Here is a 20,123-nt window from a genome sequence, read left to right as displayed (position 1 = left end):
GGCAAGGTAGTTCAGCAGACTAAGCACCTGCTTAGGTAAGCACAAGGACTGGGGTTTGATCCCCAGCACCACATGCCAAGCTGGCCACTGAGCCTGGGTATGGTGTTGCACACCTGTAATCCTAGTGCTGGGGAGGCTGAAAACAGGAGGATCACTATGAGTCTGAGCTGTTCACTACAAGTCCAAGCTGCATAGTGAGACCCTGTACCAAATACATTTAAAAAAAAAAGCAAGAATGGACTGGAAATGAAAACCAGCAAAGATATTACTGAAATTCCTCCCCTGAACTAATATTGTGGAAAATTCCAACAGTAACACGTTTTGGTGACTTATCACTTCTGAATCACTGAGCACTCATTTTAATTAAGCAGGCACATGTATTAAACATCTACCACACTCCCACCATCAGGCTGGCTGCTTGAAGATGGTGACAATTTAGTCCCTGCTCTCTGGCAGTGGCCAGGAGACTGACCCCTTGTTTTATGTCAGATGTCCACAGCTACTTGAGGACAATGACAATATGATGATTTGATGGTGAGGATAAAGAATAAGGAGATGATTCTCATGTCAGGCACAGGGCAAGACACAGAAGATCCTCCTATAGTTTGGGTCCAACCTGTTATCCACCCTTTACTCCGTGCACTACGGTACCTGAACCAAAGAATCACATGGATATTCTGAACACTGAGGAAGATGGTTGCATTTCGATGATGGAAGGAAGGAGATCGACTCCACAGCTCTGGTGGCCTAGTTAAAGCCCAGCACCAAGAGGCCGGGGAGATGGCTCAGTGGAATAAGTGCTTCCCTGGCAAGCGCAAGGGTCTGAGTTCAATCCCCAGTTCTGAGTTCAATCCCCAGTTCCGTAAAAAATAAAATAAAATAAAATAAAAAATAAAGCCCGCGAGGCATCTCTGGCTGGGATTCAGCATCCAGCCCTTTCCGACTGTAGCATCCCAGAGCTGCTGGGATGGCCCTGGCCTCAGGATCCTTCACCAACACACAGGTGGGAGGATGCGGTGCTGAAGGATCCTGCTGCCTACATCACCTCCATTCCTGCAGCACTCTTCTAAGGAGCTTTTTGTCCGTGGGGAGTACAAAGAGGTTGCAGCCCCACGGAGTGGTCACGCTTGATGGTGAAACTTAACAGGGACGGGTGCTTTTAAATGTACTCTTTCAAAAGTGCTGCAACAATTTTGTTGACCAAACTCAGTTGAAGTAACACTGTAAACTTCTTCTCAACTGACCACTTTATTTTGAAGGAAGTGGTAACTCAATAAGCCACAACGCAAACCCAGGCGTTATACAACCCTTTGTAATTTGAACAAGCCCTGTCCCTACGTAACTGAAATGCAGCTCCTACGATCGACAGCAGGTGGCAGCATTTCCTGAGTAGTTTAACGGCTTCAGGGACCCGCCGCGGGGGTGTGCGGAGGGGAAATACCTTCACAACGCTTTGCATGATTACAGATAGGTCCATATGACAGCCCAATAACGTCTATTATGTTTAGAGGTTGCGGGCCTGATCTTTCACATGGGAGCATTTTTCAGCCCTTTTCAACTGCTTCCAACAGCCCTCTGGCTGCGTTTCCTAAGTAAGAGCTAACTGTGCTCACCTGGCCTGCAGGAGCGGCCACCATCAGGGGCGTCAGCATGGAGGCTGGGAACCCCATCTCAGGACCAAGCTTAGGGAGGGGTAGGGATGGAGAAGGGAGAGCAGCCCTCCCAGCCCTGCCTTCGTATTAGGGACCACGGCCTGGCCTGATACGCCCCTTCTCACCTGGAGGCAGATTCTCAGTCTGTGAGGAGTATATTTAAAAATTTTTTAAATATTATAGTGAAAAAAAGACACATTGTCATGAATTCTCCTCACAATGCTGCCCTTGCTTTGAACACTTATCCCATGGTTCTTGCCACTTGCTGAAGCAGCTCTGGAAGTCCTCCTTCCTGTCTGTAGTTGCACCGTAGTGGCTGCCTTCATGTCCTGAATTCATTCCCAGCGTTTACCTCTCACAGTCATTTGGACTTTGGGGAAAAGACTGGAAGGCACACAGTGCCAGATCCAGGGAACAAGGTGGGTGAGGACACATAATGACGTTTTTACGAGCTTCTCTGTCCCCTGGGTGGCCCTCAGCAACATTCATTGTATTTTTGGTCACAATGCATAGACTCATGAAAGAGCACTTGGTGACAGGCTTCACAAAAGGGGAAGGAGGAGGGGATAGACATACTGGAAGCAAGGGGGGAGTACTCTGAGACTTATGGTAATGTGTCTTTTTTTTTTTTTTTTTTTTTTTGCTGAACCGGGGATTGAACTCAGGCCCCTGCACTTGCCAGACAAGTGCTTACTCAACTGAGCTATCTTCTGATCCCGATAATGTGTCTTTTACTGCAATCATTTTTAAAAAAAATTTAAGCATTTACTGATCATCCCTTGAAAACTCTCCCTTTCTCTTCACCTAGCCCTTGGCCATCCAAGGAGTACCTTTATTTGGTGGATAAGGTGGTAAGGGAGGAAAGCTCTATGCTGATCCTACGCAGCCCTGTCTCCTAGTCGCTGCCAGGCTGAGCCCCCCTGCTTTATTCCAGTGAACCCCACCCCATGCGGGCTCCCTGGTCTATCCGGCACTTGTTCTCATTGTATAAGCATGGACAAGTCAGTATGGTGCAGTGACCTCTCTGGGCTAGGCCAGGTTACCAGGGAACACCCGCGGGTGGCCACAGCCTCGGAGACAAGGCTGGGGGGAAAGTTACAAGGAGAAGTCAAGAGACTCTGTGAAGAGAAGTTGTTGGTGGGTGTCTGTTGTAGCACTGCCTGGCACCCCCAGGAAGCCCAGAGTCATAATGCTAGCACGGGAAGCGACCCAGCAAAGTCCCAGCTCAACGGTGCCCATTCAGGGTTCTCATTCCGGAATGAGACCTTTGTTGTGGGGGGAGGTGAGGAATTCTCAGAGCAGACCCCCACCCCTCACCCCCACTTCATCAGAGGTGGCTCTGAGCTTCCGGTTTTCTGACTGGCTTCTGCCTATGAGTTAACAAAAAAGGCTTGGAAGCCATGTGGACTTCAAGTGTCTCACTCTCTGGAGGGGAACCTGCGGGGAACCAGGGGCTTGTGCAAGCTCATGCAGGTGGACTCCGCGTTTGCAGTCAGGATGCTGCTCCCCAAAAAGAAGGTGAGAAAACAACATGGTTGGAGTGGGATTCAGGACCCAGTTCTCTGTGCCTCACGTGCTGGGTTTGGGGATGGCTTCCCATGCTGGAAACGGGACCCACACATCCACACAGGGTGGCTGCGACCGGTGGAGGGCTAGGTGACAGGGGCTGCAGAAGGGGCTGCTGAAGCTGCAGTTAGATAAGGAAAGGAGGGCGGGTGAGTGTGAGGGCTGGAATCTATTAGTGGCGATGATCTATGCTGCCAGCGCCTTTATTACCCTGGCAGCACCGGCTATTTATATCCTAGGGCAATGAGGCCGCCTGTGCGCTCTGGTTTTCTTCCAAGGACCTAACACAATAGCCAGGCTTTTCCAGGATCCGAGGAGCCCTGGGATTTTCTCTCCTTACAACTCTGCCGGGTGGCAGGACAGCCCCTCTGTCCAGGGGCTTCTGCATCCCCATAAGCCCTGGGAAAACAACTTAACTCTTCTAATGCCTGAATCGAGGTGGTAGTAAAGTGTTCTTTTTGCTTTATTTCTCAGGCTTGAAACATCACTGTCTTTAATCAGATCATAAAAGAGAACCAGTGGGAAACAGTAGGGAGAAATCTAGCTTCCAAAGTAAAGCGGGCAGGAAGTCTTAAGGAGACAGAGTCAAAGCCGGTGCACACTTGTGACCTCAGCACTCTGGGAGGCTGAAGCAGGAGGATGGAAAATTCAAGCCCAGACTGAATTTAGTGTGGAAGTGAGTCCCTGTCTTAAAATAAAAGAGAATTGAGGAGGCAGCTCAGCGCAAAGGCCGTGAGGACTTTGCAATCCTCAGTACCCATCCCTGAATATGAAATGGAGACATTCCCTGTATACATTTCAAAGCCTAAAGGTATGATTTTTGGGCTTCCAAAAAAGAGGCAGCGAAAGGGGGAGGGGGAGGGGAAGGAAAGGACGAGGGGAGGGAAGCAGGGAGAAGGAAGAGGACCCATCAGGGCCCACAGTGAGTGCTTACCTCCTCACCATTCTGGCCAGGTTCTACCTTGGGGGGGAAGAGGGGGAGGGAGCAGGGTGGTTTCCTTCTGCTTGGTTTAATGGCTGGTGTCTAGAGGGAGAGTGACAGACAGACAGACAGAAACAGCTAATCAGGCAACAGGGAGGAAGAAGAAGGCCATGAGCCCGCCTCAGGCTTCCCTCCCAGAGCTGCTACCCTGGGCTTCAGGCCCTCAGGCCCTCCTCTCCTATCCTAGCTTACTTGGGACTCCCAGCCTGAATCAGCGCTCACAGGGACGTCTGTAGCCAGCATCTACAGCCAGCATTACGCAGCACCAGCTCCTGGATTGAACTGAGCTACATCCCCAGCCTTTTTTAATTTTTTATTTGAGTCACAGTCTTCCTAAGTCATTATACTGCCCAGACTGGGCTTGAACTTGTGACCCTCCTGCCCCAGCCTCCTACAGGACTGGGATGACACACATGTACTGCCATGTCCAGCTTTGCACTGTCTTCTTCAGCAGGATTCGCAGAGCAGCCTTCCTGACCTCTGGTTGCCCCTGGAATGTGCGTTCCCCTAGGTCCTCTCTTCCTTCTTAATTCTCAGTCCCAACTCTGCCCAGCCTCCCCTGTTCCTGACTCCTCAGCTTCTGGGCAGGAGTCAGGTTTGGAGACTTTGACGACTCCTCTACCTAGAGCCATCTGGGCTCTTCGCATGGAGGATAAAGGTGAAAGCAAATCTGCACTGCCTCCTAGTTGCTGGCCTCGTTGCTCCCTGCCCAGGCTCCAGGTCCCCCTGACTAGCACTGTCAGCTCCCCTGGTTGGGCAGGGTTCAAGCTACAGCGAGTGGCCCACTCCTCACATTCGAGGGGACCCTCTGAAGTCTCTTCCTAATCCTGTCACTCCCAAACCTCTTTCCTCCTGCTTCCCCACCAGACCTCCCTCCCTGCAGCCCACAGCAGACACACCTCCACCCCCAGCCTCACCTCCTTGGCCACAGCTGCCTGCTCCCGGAACTGCCCGGCCAGCTGGGCCACCGACGGGGGTGCCGAGCTGTCCACGCCGGCATTGGACTCTGCAGGCCTCTCCTGGCAAAGCAAGGTGAAGCAAAGGTTAATCAACATCTCAGCTCTTTCAAGGGTGGAGTCTAGGGGCTGAGAAAGGACTTGTTTTGTGGCCAAGCAGGAATGCCATGACAGCTGGCTTTTGGGATCCCCCACATACTGGAAATCAAACCCAACTCTGTTGGATGTGCTGCTAAGTGGGAAAGAAACATCACCCAGATGTTCTGACCCGGGTCCTGCGGCCCGCAGCTGCTGCCACTGAAGTCCAACCCATCCCGGCCTGTGCACCAAACACTGAGTTCATGTGGGATCTCTAGAGGCCAGCTTCCCCCGCAGCACCCACCCGAGCCAGTATCCATCTGGGTAGGGTCATCCAGCCCCACCTGTTTAGCCCTAACACTTGCCATGACGCCAACTATGCCCTCCTGGAACACTGCACAGGCGTCAGACCACGCGTGGTGACTGGCGCCACTCCTGGCAGAGACACTGGGCTGATGGGTTGTCCATCTGTCCAGCTGGGTGCCCTCGTAATAGATCAGCCTCTGCCCTCTGCTATTTATTGCTGGCTTCTTGCTGACAGTGCGCTCCATTTCAGCGTCCCTGGGGCCCATCTCTAGTGCAGAGAAAGACACTCCAGTTAAAAATAAAGTATGGGGCCCAGCATGGCGCACACGCCTGTAATCCTACCACTGCAGAGGCTGAGGCAGGAGGACTGCCATGAGTCTGAGGCCTACCTGGGCTACATAGTGAGTTCAAGGCCAGCCTGAGCTCATAGCAAGACCCTGTCTCCAGAAAAACAAAAACAAAAAAACAAAAAGCCTGTGTGGTAGGAACGATGGTGCTACAGCTGAGTTTGTTTGCCTGGAGCCCAGGGAACGGGTTTTCTTAAGGCTATCTACAGCCTCCAGGGTTGATTAAACCCAGACAATCCCCTCACCACTGCCCCAAGCCGGACACTTCTTGTCACAGGCTGCACAAAACTAACTCAGCAGGCTACAGGCTCAGTCTGTAGCCTGCTGGGCACACGGAAGCCCAGAGAGGGCACATGACTTCACTGGTGACACCAAACAGGACAGACTGGGAAGCACCTGACCAACATCCCATAACCTGGGAACAGCTCCCATACATGGCAGGACTTCTGAAAGTGCCTTGGAAACTGCAAGGCCCTGCACACACCTGGAAATAGCCTCAGTCACCGGGTCACACAGGTGCAAAGGAAGAAGCTGGTCTGGGACGGACAGGCTGGTAGCCCAGGCTCTGGCAGGCTGAGGCGGTCAGTTATGGGAGGACCTGCCCACCAGTCCCTGGTGCCTCCAGCTTTTGCTGAGAGCACGAAGCCTCCCCAGCATTCCAAGGTCTTAGTACTTAGCACAGGGTCTGAGCTGTCAGATGCACTCAGTGGAGGATGGCTCCTCCTCTGGTCCCCCAACCCTGTCTGGGGCCTAGCAGCTGCTCCTACCCGAACCCTGAGCCCCTGCGCTCAGCACTGCGGGCCACAGCCCACTACAGCCCAGCCCAGCACCACTTGGTGGCCCCCTCTCTCTGTGTCCTTGATTGCTGGCCTCTGTCCACCTTCCAGGGCCCAGATCTTGCTTTTCCTCTTCCTGGCAACCATGCCAGCTTGGTTGTCAGCCTGGAGCCCACCCCCACAAGCCAGGAGAAAGTGACTTCTCCCCATTCCTCTGGAACTTGCTTCTGAGAGCCTTGAGGCCCAGCTGCCCACACCTTTCTCCTCAGTCAAAGTCTAAATGTGGCTGAGCAGCCCTTACTCTTGGCCAAAAGGGCAGACACCAAGGACAGGCCAGGGGACCCAGAGGCTCCAAGAGATGGGGACGCCTACTTCCTTCATCCTCCATGACCAGAGAGGGTCTTGGATAGTCATGTCGGGTTCTTAGCCCAGGCCAAGTCAACTGACCCTCCTGGAAAAAGTGCTTCTCATACATCACTGCCCAAGGACCAATGACCCAGTGCGCCCTGCTGGGATGACCATGCTTCCTTTGGCCATGGGAGTATCCACGGAAACATCTTGTGTTTCCTTCTGAGTGGAAGGGACACTAGTTGAGGGGCTCCAGGAGACAGTGTGTGTGTGTCTGTGTGTGTAAGGAGGCTCTGGAGGTGGGTGTGTGGGGAACTATGGATGCACCTCGGTTTGGCCACAGCATGGAAGATGCTTCCCGAGATGCGCCTACCATTTTCTCGGAGGGCTTGTTGCAGAGGCCCAGAAAGTTGGGATGTGGCTTAGATACTGGAGCAGAGATGCAGCACAGGCACTGAGCACACACCCAGGTCTGGAACCCGAAGCCATGTCTGACTTAGAGGTGGCTGAAGTCACCGGACTGGACCAACCAGGGGAACACAGATTAAGGAAGAAGGCGCTCTGGGGCAGAGCTCCACTAGGCCTCTTCCGCTCTCCAACAAGGTGATGCGCACCCCTGCCTTCCCCAGATGTGTGTGGCCTGAAGACGGGATGGGCTGGGGCCAGAGATGTCTCTGGTGAACATCGGGGAGAGCAGGAAATGCTGCATTTTGTATAGAAGTACCGTGCCCCCACCCCCGCCGTTGGGCCATTCGCTCATCCCTCCCGGAGCATCTCTAGGCATTGCTGACAGCACCCTGTAGCAGGGATAGGTGAGGGGAGGTGGGGGAGGGGGGAAGAACAGTAAAGAGTACGTACAGCAAATAAACAGCAGAGTATATGTGAACATTTCACCCAAGATCAAAGGGGTCCTAAATATCTCCTACCTACCACTTGTCAGACTTAAGGGTGTTGTCATAACAGATCCAAGCTCTCTGCAGCCCTCTCCCACAGCCCTGAAGGCACCCATTAACCAAAGAGCTCACAGGTGCTGGCTGGGGTGCCCCCATCACCCCCAGGACTTGATGCTGCTGCCCAGCAGCCCCTCAGCCTTCTCTGCTTCCAAGGTTTTAACGTCAGCACAGTACACAGCTTCTGGGGCCCGAAGGGTCTCCCGGTGTGAGTGGCTGGGTTTAGGGGTGAGGACACAGGCAGAGTCAGTATCCAGCTGAATGCCTGGGTAAACATGGTAGCTAATAGACAAGTAGGGGAATGTTCATTTGCCTTGTCTTTTTTTAAAAAAAATCTTTTATTTATGCATTTATTTGGTATAGGGTCCCGCTACACAGCTCAGAGTCCTAGTGATCCTCCTGTCTCACCCGCCCCAGTGCTGGGATTACTGGCCTGTACCACCACACCCAGTTTTGGTGGCCGGCACGGTGGCATGGCATGCAGTACCATGGATCAAACCCAGGTCCTTGCACTTCCCAGGCTGGTGCTTAGACCACCGAGCTATCTCCCCAGCCCATCTGCCTTGTCTTTAAAGTAACAGGCTCCATATCTTGATTTCAGAGGTGATGTGGTGACATTTCTTTATGAAACCTGGAAACTGTTGCCCCAACAAAAGAAAGGCAATCATTCTGAGAGCAGCAGGTTAGGGACATACAGAAGTCAGATGTCATAGCCACACATCTGCAGTCCGATCTGGGCTGCAGTCTTGCCTCTGACGTCCACTGCATGAGAACCTCGGCTGGACTTTGGCCTTACGTGTGCCCCAAGACTCATGGGTCGAGGCTTGGACCCCAGCCGGGGGGTACCTCTGCAAAGGATAATGGGCTGCGGCCCCTCCTCTCTTTGCAGCCCAGCTGCCACGAGGTGAATGCCTGCCGTGGCACACCTTGCTGCCACCAGCCCAAAGCCGCAGGCCAATCGACCGTGGAGTGAAGTGTCTCTGAAACTGTGCACCAGAACAAACCTTTCCTCCTTGATTATCTCAGGTGTGGATTATAACAACAGAACGCAAACACAATCTTGCTGAGCCTGTTGCCTCATTATTAACATCCATCACTCTCTGCACCTATCCAACACGCAAACACGCATCTTGGCTTTGGAGGATGCATGGCCACCTCCCACGGGCAGCAGGAAGCTGACTCAGAAGCTCAGGATTCCAACAGGACTCAGAATGAGTCCTGTCTATGTCTGGGCGCTGGTTAGATTTGGAAATATAGATACAAAGGTTCACAGTCGTGGAGCTCAAGGAGTTTTTCATCAAACTGAAAGGCAGACTTACAGCACATGGTGAAAAGAAATAGAAGCGTGGATGAAGGGGCACTTAGTCTGCTTGGATCGGACACATTGGATCAGCCATTTGATTTGAGGAAAAAGAAACAATACATACACCGGGGGAAACATAGCTTCTTCAATAAATGGTTCTGGGAACACTGGTTATCTACATGCAGAAGATCAAATCCAGATCGATGTATTTCACCATGTGTTAAATGGGTCAAAGACTTAAATGCTGAAACATATACTTAACTCTGCTGGAAGATAAAATAGGGAGAACCCTTAAAGACATACATCTAAGCAAGGACTTTCTGCTTAGAACCCCCCTAGCAAAAGAAATAACACCACAAATCAATAAATGAGATCGCATCAAAGTAAAAAGCTTGGGCACATCAAAAGCAACAACAAACAGAACGAAGAGACAACCCACAGAATGGGAAAAAAACATTTGCCAGCTATTCCTGGATAGAGGACTAATATCTGGAATATATAAAGAACTCAAAAAATTAAACCCCCCCAAATAAAATATTCAATCAAAAAATGGGCAACTGAAGTGAACAGAGATTTTGCTGAAGTACAGATAGCCAATGAATATGTGAAGAAATGTTTAGCACCATTGGCCAGTAGGGAATGCAAATCAAACACGGAGATTGCATTGCACCCAGGAAAGAATAACTATCGTTAAGAAATCAAATGATGGGCTGGTGAGATGGCTCAATGGTCTAAAGCACCTACTTAGAACAAGCTTAGCAAAGCATAGGGACCGCGGTTCAATCCCCCAGCACCACATGCCAGCCAGCCCCGCCTACTGGTGGGCTGAGCTGGCCACACACACACACACACACACACACAAATAAATAAATAAAAAAAAAAGAAATCAAATGATTACACATGCTGGAGAGGCTGTGGGGCACAAGGAGCGCTGCAACGTTGTTGCTGGCAGTGCAAACTAGGCAGCCTCTGTGGACATCAGTACAGACTCAACTAAAAAGAAAAATTCTATAGGGCTCAGCTTTGCCCCTTCTTAGTAGCTGGGATCCCAAAGGCATCATATCACAGCGATGTATATACACCCATGTTTCAGCAGCGCAACCCACAGCAGCGAACCCTTGGAAACAGCCTGTGCACCCATCGGCAGTGACGGGTGAAGCGTGTGGTGCTCACGTACAGCGGAGCATGGCCTCACTCTGCTGTAAAGCAGATTCTGCCTGAGTCACCTGCAGGCAATTGGGAGCACCCTAGAGCTTTGTCAGACACTCAAGCTTAAGTGGTTACTGTTACTTGAGAAACCCAAGATATAAATAAAGCACAAAATAGAAGATAGTAGGAAGCAGGGCGATAGATTTTGTTGAAATAGGAAGAGGATCAAGAGATGGAGAGAGAAGGAGGAAAGGAGGACAGAGGGGATAAAAAAGGAACTGAGGCGTGTTATGTCCATGTACTAACTCCCCATAAGAAATGCAATCATTATGCAATGCAAATGTGTACTAATGAAAACAGAAACTGAAGGAACTACATTAAGATCTTTTTAAAAATCTGCCTGGGTGAATCCAGGAAGGCTGCACAGAGGAGGTGGTAAGAGGTATATGAGCAGGTGGAGTCACCCAGTCCATTCCCCATGTGTGTCTTTGGGGCCAGGCTCACACCTGTAGGGGCCCTGGACCCCTGGGAACAGGGAGACCATCTCGAAGTGTGTGACCTCCCAATCATTGGTTATTAAGTTTGTATATTGTGAGCCGCTAACTTGGAGGTCATGTGTCACCACTACCCCAGGGATTAAAGCAGCCAGTCAAGTATCTGCAAGTACCACCTCTGGTCTCAGTGTTCCTGCCTCCACTGATGCGAATCCAGCGGGGCTGTGAAGGTGCTGGGCACAAGAAGCTAGTGAAAGCGGGAGCATGAATGGTACGTGCACTGAGTGCTGCAGAAAGGGTTAGCTCTATAGAGAGGCTGGGGAGACCACCCCGGGGCTGCACAGGACAGAGAGAGAGAGGCACTGACCAGAGTCATCCCGATTGGTTTCCGGGAGGAGGAGGTTCCAATGTGGTCATGCTGGGAGGTGGACCAGAGCTGAGCACTCCAGCTGCCAGAGCTGTGCTTGTGGAGACCTCACTGAAGGTGGGGTCCAGGGTGACAGGGAGCACCCCAGTCTGGTGTAAGTTCACACGCAGGCCTGAGTAGCAAGACAAGGCTAGAAGGAAAACAGCAGGTGCCAAGGACCCTCCAGGGTGGCACTCTGTCCTAAGGGCCTCAGAATCACTGCAGGGTTCTATGCAAAAGAGCAAAGGCTTGAGATTTACTCCGCAAGAGCCTTTGAGCTGCAGTGTGGGAAGCAGACGGGCAGGGGGCAGCGAGCTGACAGAAATCTCATCTCTGCAGAAGGCAGCCCATCCACGAAGCTGGGCTTCCCATGGCTTGGGCTCTGCTCAGGGAGCCGGGACTGCGTGCAGGAAGGGTGGTGCTTAGGGGAGCAGGTAGGGGCAGTGGAGGATGGAGAGGGCTGGCCACTTGGGGAGGCAGAGCAGCAAGCAAGTAATAAAACCTCTGGCCAGGCCTCAGATGGGGACTGTAATCCATCAGTGAGAACTGCTCCGAGCTGGGGAGCGGGCACAACCTCATCCTGCCATCCCCAACCTTCAGTGAATTCCCACTCTACCAGCTGCTCTTCGCTGTGGGTGGTTTTTAAAGGTGTAGAGTGAGATGCAAGGAAGTGTCCCTGGCTTGCATTTAGAGGGCAAAAGGAATCACTTCAAGGTGCAGAGTTCACTGTTTCAGCCACTGAGTGTGTATTAATCAGGTCCTGCCGGCGGCCAGGTCTCAGCCAGGTCTGGGGACTCCTTCCCACCTCCAGGAGCTTGGATCTAACGGGCCTGTAGGAGACTAGAGAGCAAGGATTCATTTGAGACAAAACCTGGCCCAAGCATGACCCTAAGCATAGTAGTCGATCTGAGAATAAGTAGACAAGGAGCCAATATTGTGCCAGCCTCAGGAGTCAGGGAAAAGGTCATAATACAACTTGAAGCAGTGGTAATGGGGATCTGAGTAGGAGGTGCTATGGTTTGGATGTAGGGGCTCCCCAAAAGGCTGATGGGACATGGGTGTGGTCCCCAGAGTAGCAATACTAGGAGGTGGAGGACAGTTTAAGAGACAGGGCCTAGTGGGTACCTAGGTCATGCACGCAGGCTTTGAGGGTTCTGGAGTCCTGTGTCTCCTTTCTCTTTTGCTCCCAAGCATGAGGCTGGGAGTTCCTCTACAGGCCCAGAGCACGGAGGCCAATCAGCTATGGTCTGAAACTGCAAAACTGTGAGCCCAAAAGCACCCTTTCTCTCAGTTAGACCCCCCAATTATCTCAGGTGTTCATGATGGTCATCAAAAGCTGACAGACACAGGACTCAAAAGCAAGTTGTGAGGAGAGAGTTGACCAGAGCTGGACACTGACCAGGTAGATGCAGGGCAGTCAGGGAGGGCAGACACATCTGGGTGGACAGGGATGTCCTTCACAGAGGAGCAATGAGGTGGGAGAGGACAGCTCAAGGGTGAGTGGATGAGTCACAGGCCCAGGCATAGGAGGCACCATGAGGGAGCCAAGGTTGACCCTTGTTGTTATCAGGAGATGGAAGAGCCCAAAGACAACCAGAGGGACTAGGACTACAAGGAGGCCAAGAAGTTGCTGGGTGCTGCAGCAGCGGTCAGGTCCCCGCAGGGTTTACATAGGGCCAATTTCCTGTGCTCCTTCCTGTTTCCAGAGGGTGTAGGGAGGAGGAGCAGCCGATCAGCAAAGGTCCTAGCCTCTGCCAGTTCATTTTGTTTGTTTGTTTTTCTTTTCAGGGCAAACAGGGCATGCAGGAGAAGTGCCTCTCGCAGGCAGCACAGGTGCTTTGGATGGAGTTTCCTGCCGGTGTTAATAAGTAAGTGCACAATTTCTTTTTCTCATACTTAGAAACTCTCTGTCCTACAGTTAGTCCAGTAACCAGTCCCTGGTCCACTGAGAGCCTCTCACACTGACAGCCCCCTCACCAGGGCTGTCCAGCCTCCTGAGGTCAAGCACCAATGCCCTGGCTTGGAGCCACCCTACTTCCTGAGCAGGAGTTGGTGGCAGTATGTGTCCTGGGGTCTGCGACATTTGTCCTTCAGATTGCAGCAGAGGCGAGGCCTAACCTTCTAAGATTAGAACAAGCTTCCCAAGGACTGGGCTTGCATCCTGGTCAGCTGCTACCTCTCCGGTTTCAGGCTGGGAGGGGGGTGGGGGTGGGGGTGGCTGGTGGGGCACCAGGGATAGGGCCCGCAGGGTATGCTGCCGAGTCCGCAGTCCTTTCTCTGGAGAGCCTCACCAGGCAGTCCTGGAGGGAGAGTGGAGAGGGCTCTCAATGAAGACAAACTTTTACATCTGACTTGTAGGCCCAGGTCATGTGCGGAAGAAATGACCAATGAGAATGCTAGAGGCTGCGGTGCTCTGAACACATGCCCCAGGCCTGGCCATCTGCGCATACGGGCTCCTTTAACTTGCGTAACCTGATCCAAGCGGAGAGTCACTGTCTCAGCCTGCTTGGTGGAGGAAACTGAGGCACAGAACAACTAAGAGCCTTCTTTCAAGTTGTGTCAGGGATGTTCTGTGGAGTAACCCAGGTGTCTGCACAGCACTCTCTAACCAGTCTCTGAAAGGAACCGTTTCTGGAAACTGAAGGGAGTAGGGTGGTGAGGGCTACGAGGCCTCTGCGCCAGCCTGGACCTGAGGCAGGCACAAGCACACGCAGCATGCAGCGGAAGGTGGAAGCCCTCAGGCCTGGACTCAGCTACCAAGGTGATAACTGCACCGATGTTTTTACAGAGTATGGCCACTTGATCAAAGGAAGTTATTACGTGAGCACGATGCTTGGGAAATTCCCGATAAGAAGCGCATATCCCATAGGCAAGGCTTTTCCAAAATATTCAAGTCAGACTCACTGGACTGCTAGCATGGGGGAAGAGAGAGTCACATGTGTCCTCTGCTTACTTGATCCTGCACTGTACATGAGGCCAACGCACATGCAAGTGTCTCACTAGGAGGCTGAAGCAGCAGCAAAGTAACTGGGTTCAGAATAACACCAGAAGAACCAAATCTCAAGCTTTTATAAATTGCCAATTCACACCCTGTTTAACTACATTCACCAACATGCATAGCCCTGCAACAAGAGTCCCTGGCTATACCCAGAATGCAACCTGCAGAACTGTTGTCTGGGTGTCCACCCAGGGCAGCTCCCATGGGGAGCCTCAGGCATACCTGCGGGGAGCTCCCCTTGCCCACTCAACTCCATTCAGGCAAAATCAGCAGCTCCTCTCCCTGTTTTACCTCATCGCAGACTCACTCATCCTCCCTACAAATCAAGACACAGCAACACAATGGAGCCTTTCACAGTAGAGATTTCAGTCCAACATTCAACCATGGTTACTTCAACTTTCATTTATTAGTTATTAGGGCAACAATGCAAAAGAAAAGAATTAGGAGGTGTGAGAAGGGAACCTGATCCAAAGACGGGACATTCTCTGTAGAACTGATGAAAGCAGAGTGTGTCACACATGCATGTGTCTCTGTGGGGAGGGAGGCAACCACAAGCCTTCTGCATCATGTACATGAATCCCTGAGGAGAGGAGACAGATGTCTGTGGAATGGAAAGGAGCCCTGCCTGGTGGGAACTCAAGCTTTTAAAATACCTGTAGTTTTGCAAGATTTCTTCTCTCCTATCAACCTGAGCCCAGAGATTTAGGTGTTACTTATGGTCCTTCCCCTTAGCACATTGCCTGCCCACAGCAGCTACTCAATAAATGATGGAGGGATGGAAGGACAGATGAATGGAGGGATGAGTGGGTGGGTGGGTGGATAGTGCCTCAGTAAACTGACAGCATTGGGCCCTCATTGGGAAGTTTGATAAATATAGATCAGGACCTTGAGGTGAACATGGAAACAAGTTGTCAGCCAGGGATCACTCTGAGCATGTGGGCTGGACTGTTTTCACTAAAGCTCAGCCACTCATCCAAGGTCACTGGTTGGTAACCGGAGAACAAAGAATGAGAACTTCCCCTGCCTGCTACTTAGCAGTCTGAGCCTCCTGTCTCTACTTGAAGCTAAGAAATGCATTAGAGCCACATGTCCTGGTTCCTGAGTGTCCTCTCCAGGTTGGCTTAATAAATGCGCAAGCTTTGCTAAAACAGGACATCCAAAAACCACTTAAGTCTGCCTTTTCCTCCATTCACAGTGGTCAACTATTTCTGTAGACTGCTTGGTACTTTCATTTCATCAAGGAGTAAACTGGGAAAAAGGAGGGAGTGCATCTCTTGCTGGGGTAAAGGGTGTCTGGCCGGGGCCAGGGCCCACATCGTTGGTCTAGTCTCAGTGGGGAGTCACCAAGCCTCAGGATGCCTCTGCCTCCAGGGGAACCGACAGCCTCAGGCACGGCACAGGAGGCACAGGGAAAACCCTGCTGGCCTGACACCTCTTCAGCTGGGATGGGACCAAAGCTGTCTTGAAGACTGTTCTTTTGGGGGAGGGAGGTTAACACAGGGTCTCACTACAGCACTGAGGCTGGCCTTGAACTTGCTTAGTCCAGGCTGGCCACTGCTTAGCCCAAGTTGGCCTCAAACTCTGATCCTCCTACCTCAGCCTCCTGAGTGCTGGGATCACAGATGTGCATCATCATACCTGGCTGTTTTTGTTTTTTTAATTGGCTTTTCTCCATCTTTGTCACCTCCAGAGAGAGAGACAGAAACAGAGGCAGAGACAGAGACAGAGACAGAGACAGAGACAGAGACAGAGACAGAGGAGAGCATGGGAGGGGGAAGAAACCCACCAGGTGGACTGAATTGCTTGCTGCTTGAAAGGAAGTTCTGGTGGGTTTTCTGGGGCAGCAGGAGGCTCTGAGGAAGGGCGTCTTCCCTGCGGTCCTGACTCCCAGCAAGAGTCACTCCCTGCAGGAGTGTCCCCTGCAGGGGCTGGCCAAGTGCCTTGGAGCAGCCAGTCCAGAGCTGTATGTGGTGGCCCTCGGGCCGCTCACATGCCTCCATATCCGAACCATCCACACACTCAGCCATTCTAGAGGCACCCGCCACCCTTGCTCCAAGGGCTCGCTTTAGAAGTCAGTTTTGAATTAGCAACTGCAGTCTTTTGTCAGGCATTATCTTCACAATAATAAACCGAGCAGCCACGTTCCCTCCTATTCTCTAATGGCATACCAAGATGATCTCAATTTATCCTCGGGACATCTCTGGGATGTGGGCTCCTAATCACCTCTGTTTTAGTGAACAGATAACTGAGACTTAGAGGGGGTAAGGGGCTGGTCCAGGGGCACACGGCCCCTCTGGGTGACCTAGCATCTTGCTCCGATGTCTACAAGCACCTGCGCCCCTACCTTCAACCCCACGTGCACTTGGGAGTTTACACTGGGAAATTATTCAATAAGACAAATGATTCAATTCCAAGTGGCAAAAGATCTGAGTAGACATTTCACCTTAAAATTAGAAATGCAGGGCTGACACGCACATTAGTCACTAGGAAGGTGCAAAGTAAAACCCACTAAAACAAAGTAAGTGGACAGTGCCAAGTGGGGTGCCAGTGCAGAACAGTGGGGCATCTCGGACACACTGGTGGAAGTGCACAGTAGCATAGTCACTTGGAAAAACATTTTGGCAGCTTCTCATGAAGTGACACATGCATCTACAAAATGACCCAACAGTCTCAGTTGTTGACTGTTTATCCAAAAGAAATGCAAATGTAAGTCCACCTAAATATTTGCATGCAAATCTTCAGAAAAGCTGTATTATGTAAAACCCAGGCCTGTAAAGGACTCAAATGCCCATCCCCTGTGGAGTGGATAAACAAGCTACATTTGAAGACCATAGTGGAATATTACTCAGAAACAAAAAGGAACGAACTCCAGATACACATAATGATTTGGAGGCTTCTAAAAAATAGTCTGCTGGGCCAGCAAGATAGTTCAGCGGTCTGAGCATCTGCTTGGCAAGCACGGGGACTAGGGTTCGATCCCCAGTACCACATGCCATGCTGGCCCGTCCCTTGGTGCGCTGAGCTGGGCACTGAGTCCAGGTGTGGTGGCACATGCCTGTAATTCCAGCGCTGGGGAGGCTGAGACAGGAGGATCACTAAGAGTCTGAGCTGCACACTGAGACCCTGTACCGAATACATCTAAAAAATAAATTCTTCCAAGGGAAAGAAGTCAGACACGAAAGACTACCAGCATGATTCCATTTATAGAACGTGAGGGGGGTTTGGAGAATGAGCCCAAGGCCTTTGCTCTGAGCTGCATCTCCAGCTCCTTTTTTATTCTGAAACAGAAAGTTGCTGCCCAGGCTGAGTTAGAACTTGTGACTGTCCTGCCTCAGCTTCACAGAATACTGAGATCAGAGGCATGTACCATCAGGCCCAGCTCATTTGCATATTTTTGCATAATCTTTAAAAAGCAGATTTGTAACAACAGAAAGCAGATTCCTGATTGGCTGGGACACAGGTGAGGTGAGAAGCTGACTGCAAAGGGCATAAGGAGCGTTTGCAGGGATGGAAATGTTCGGTCTTAATTGTGTCTGTGTATCTTGTGATGGTTACATGGCTGTAGCACCACCAAATTGCACACTAACAAGTGTGAATTTTACTGTGTATGAATGTTACCCTGCAGAGGTAACTGCATCTTTCTAGAAAAGCTGGTCACAGTTGAAATACAATCTTGAGATACATCCCATCTCTCACCGCTATGCCTGGGACACCCGCTTAGTCTCAGGGCAGCAGCCCCCTGGGCCTGGGGCTGGGATGGAAGGTGCAGTGGCTGCTGGAGGTTGGCATGCTCTGCCAGCTGCTGGGCACACAGCCAACCATCCCTGTCCAGCCCAGGGCTGTGGCCAAGACGCCTACAGGAAGATGGCAGAGATAGCAGGGACTCCGGGGCTTGCCCGGTACAATTCATGGCTTGTGGGCTCTTGGGACACTGGCTTCACTGCTCAGAGACTCATCTATGACATGTGGATTGTGACTCCCTCTGTGGGGTCACAAGACACTGGGATTGGGTTTGATTGATGTAAAGCCGGCCCCTTACCGCAGGTGTAGACAAGACACTGAGCCTCGGTTACCCCACTTGGAAAATAAGGTTCAGAATGGCCCCTATCTCAGGATTGTTATCAAGTCCAAATGAGACTGTGTTCATAACCACCCCCCAGCACCCTGGACACAACAGCCTTTTCCCTGCTCTCACTGAGCTACAGAGGGGCCCAGAGTAGGTGTTAGCTGGACTGTGGGCTTCCTTGCACTCTTGGTAGATTTGCCAGGCTGTTGCCAGCATGGGCCTGAAGAACTGCAAAGAGGCGCCAGGAATCTGCTACCACAAGTTGTTTTCCTTCCCATTTTGCAGAACAAGTTGCAGACGGGAAAGGTCAACATCGCATCTTGATGTCAGAGGAAGTGACAAGCTGGAGTCCTCTGCCTCCCAAGGAAGAGCGGCCTGGCTGACTGCAGTGGGGGTCTGGCCTCCAGGCGCCTCTGCTCGCTCACAGCAGGAGTGTGCGAGCACGTGTGTGTGCGTGCGCAGGCGCATGCAGGGGTCACTAGGATGGCTTGAGGCTGTGGGGTGGGCTAGGCAGCAGAGGGAAGCCCAAGTCTAGCTTTGTGTACCCCGTGCTATGGAAGATCCCTGAAGGGAAAGCGCCCAGCATTGTGTCTCGGGTGCTATGGAAGATCCCTGAAGGGAAAGCGCCCAGCACTGGGTCTCGGGTGTAGTGGCTGCTGGGGGCAGGAGCTGCGGCTGTGAGCTGGAGGCTGATGCACAGTTCTGCCTCACTTCCTAAGCCGCAACAGGGGCTCCTGCTCTCCAGGGATCCCGCCCGGGCTCCAGGGTTTCCAGGAGACGGACCTCGGCAGCTAAAATTGCTGCTAAGAGAGACGAGCTCAGTCTGCAGACTACAGGGAAGACCCAGATGTGTTCTTTCCAGAGCTGAGCACAGCAGCGTGAACTTGGTGCGCAGGGAGGCCGCTAGCCTGCAGCCGGGGAAGCACAAGTCCTGCCCCACGCACTCTGCTGCGAAGTGGGCTCGCAGCGATGCTTCCCCGTGCCCCTTTCTGCACTCACACCTTACTTTGTAACTTTAAAACCATTCTGAAGACAACCGGGAAGAACTGAGTTATTTTTCTTAGGATAAAACAGAGGTGGGGCACCTAGCTACATATAGATAAAATCAGAGCAAACTGTCCGGAAACTCACAGATGCCAAGGAAATGAAGCCCGTATCTGACCTCAATGTGACAAATCTTTCTTCCTCTTTCAAGGAAGAGCCTAAGATTTCAATCCCTTCCCCGAACCAAAGCCAGAATGAAATCAGCAACTCCATAAAACCTTATCATTCCAAATTAGCAAGCTGGGGGGCAGTGCTTCACTGGGAAGGCGGAGGATTTCCCGGAAGCAGGATTGTAAGGCTCACGCAGTCTAGGAGGCTTTTAGAGCAACTACAGAAGGCAATGAGAGAAAAAGTGGAAAAGAAGAGGATGCAGGCTCACAGGCCAAAGGATGAATGAAGGTGACGGGGGAAAGTGAAGGGGGCTATCGTGGTTACTTTTCTCAAAGCCGAGACAAAGTGCCAAACACCCACAAAGTAAGGGAAGAAGGTTTATTTAGCTCATGGTTGGTGAAGGGTTTAGCCCATAGTCAGCTGGCTCCAAGGCAGTGTGGCTTGGCAGAGGGGCATCGCAGAAGAGAAGCCATTCATGATAGGCAGGGGACAGCAAACACAAGCCACACGCAGCAATAGCAGCTTCATTCTGCTCCTTTCATAGTCTTAGACTACCGACCTTAGGGCAGGTGCCAAATCAATGTATTAATT

The 20,123-nt window shown here is 51.7% G+C and overlaps 1 protein-coding gene across 3 annotated transcripts in view; it reads right to left on the bottom strand.

The window, feature by feature from the left end:
• The window catches only part of Rcsd1 (RCSD domain containing 1), a 61,808-nt gene that overhangs the window by 13,277 nt on the left and 28,408 nt on the right, over window positions 1–20,123 (bottom strand). Inside the window, exons 1-3 of one of the 3 annotated variants that reach the window (XM_023706309.1) lie at window positions 5,425–5,484; window positions 5,118–5,219; window positions 4,153–4,242 (exon numbers count right to left, since the gene is read on the bottom strand). In XM_023706309.1, the coding sequence (XP_023562077.1) occupies window positions 4,153–4,242; window positions 5,118–5,219; window positions 5,425–5,469 (237 nt within the window). In that variant the 5' untranslated portion in view covers window positions 5,470–5,484. Of the gene's footprint in view, window positions 1–4,152; window positions 4,243–5,117; window positions 5,220–5,424; window positions 5,485–20,123 lie in introns of those variants that run through there. The other 2 variants (XM_023706310.1, XM_023706311.1) reach the window with 2 other exon arrangements.

The sequence above is a fragment of the Octodon degus genome, unplaced genomic scaffold (genome assembly GCF_000260255.1).
Source record: "Octodon degus isolate 3935 unplaced genomic scaffold, OctDeg1.0 scaffold00250, whole genome shotgun sequence".
In the NCBI taxonomy this organism is placed as follows: Eukaryota; Metazoa; Chordata; class Mammalia; order Rodentia; family Octodontidae; genus Octodon; species Octodon degus.
Note: the sequence above shows the minus strand (reverse complement) of the source record. Positions and strands in the feature narration are given on the sequence as shown.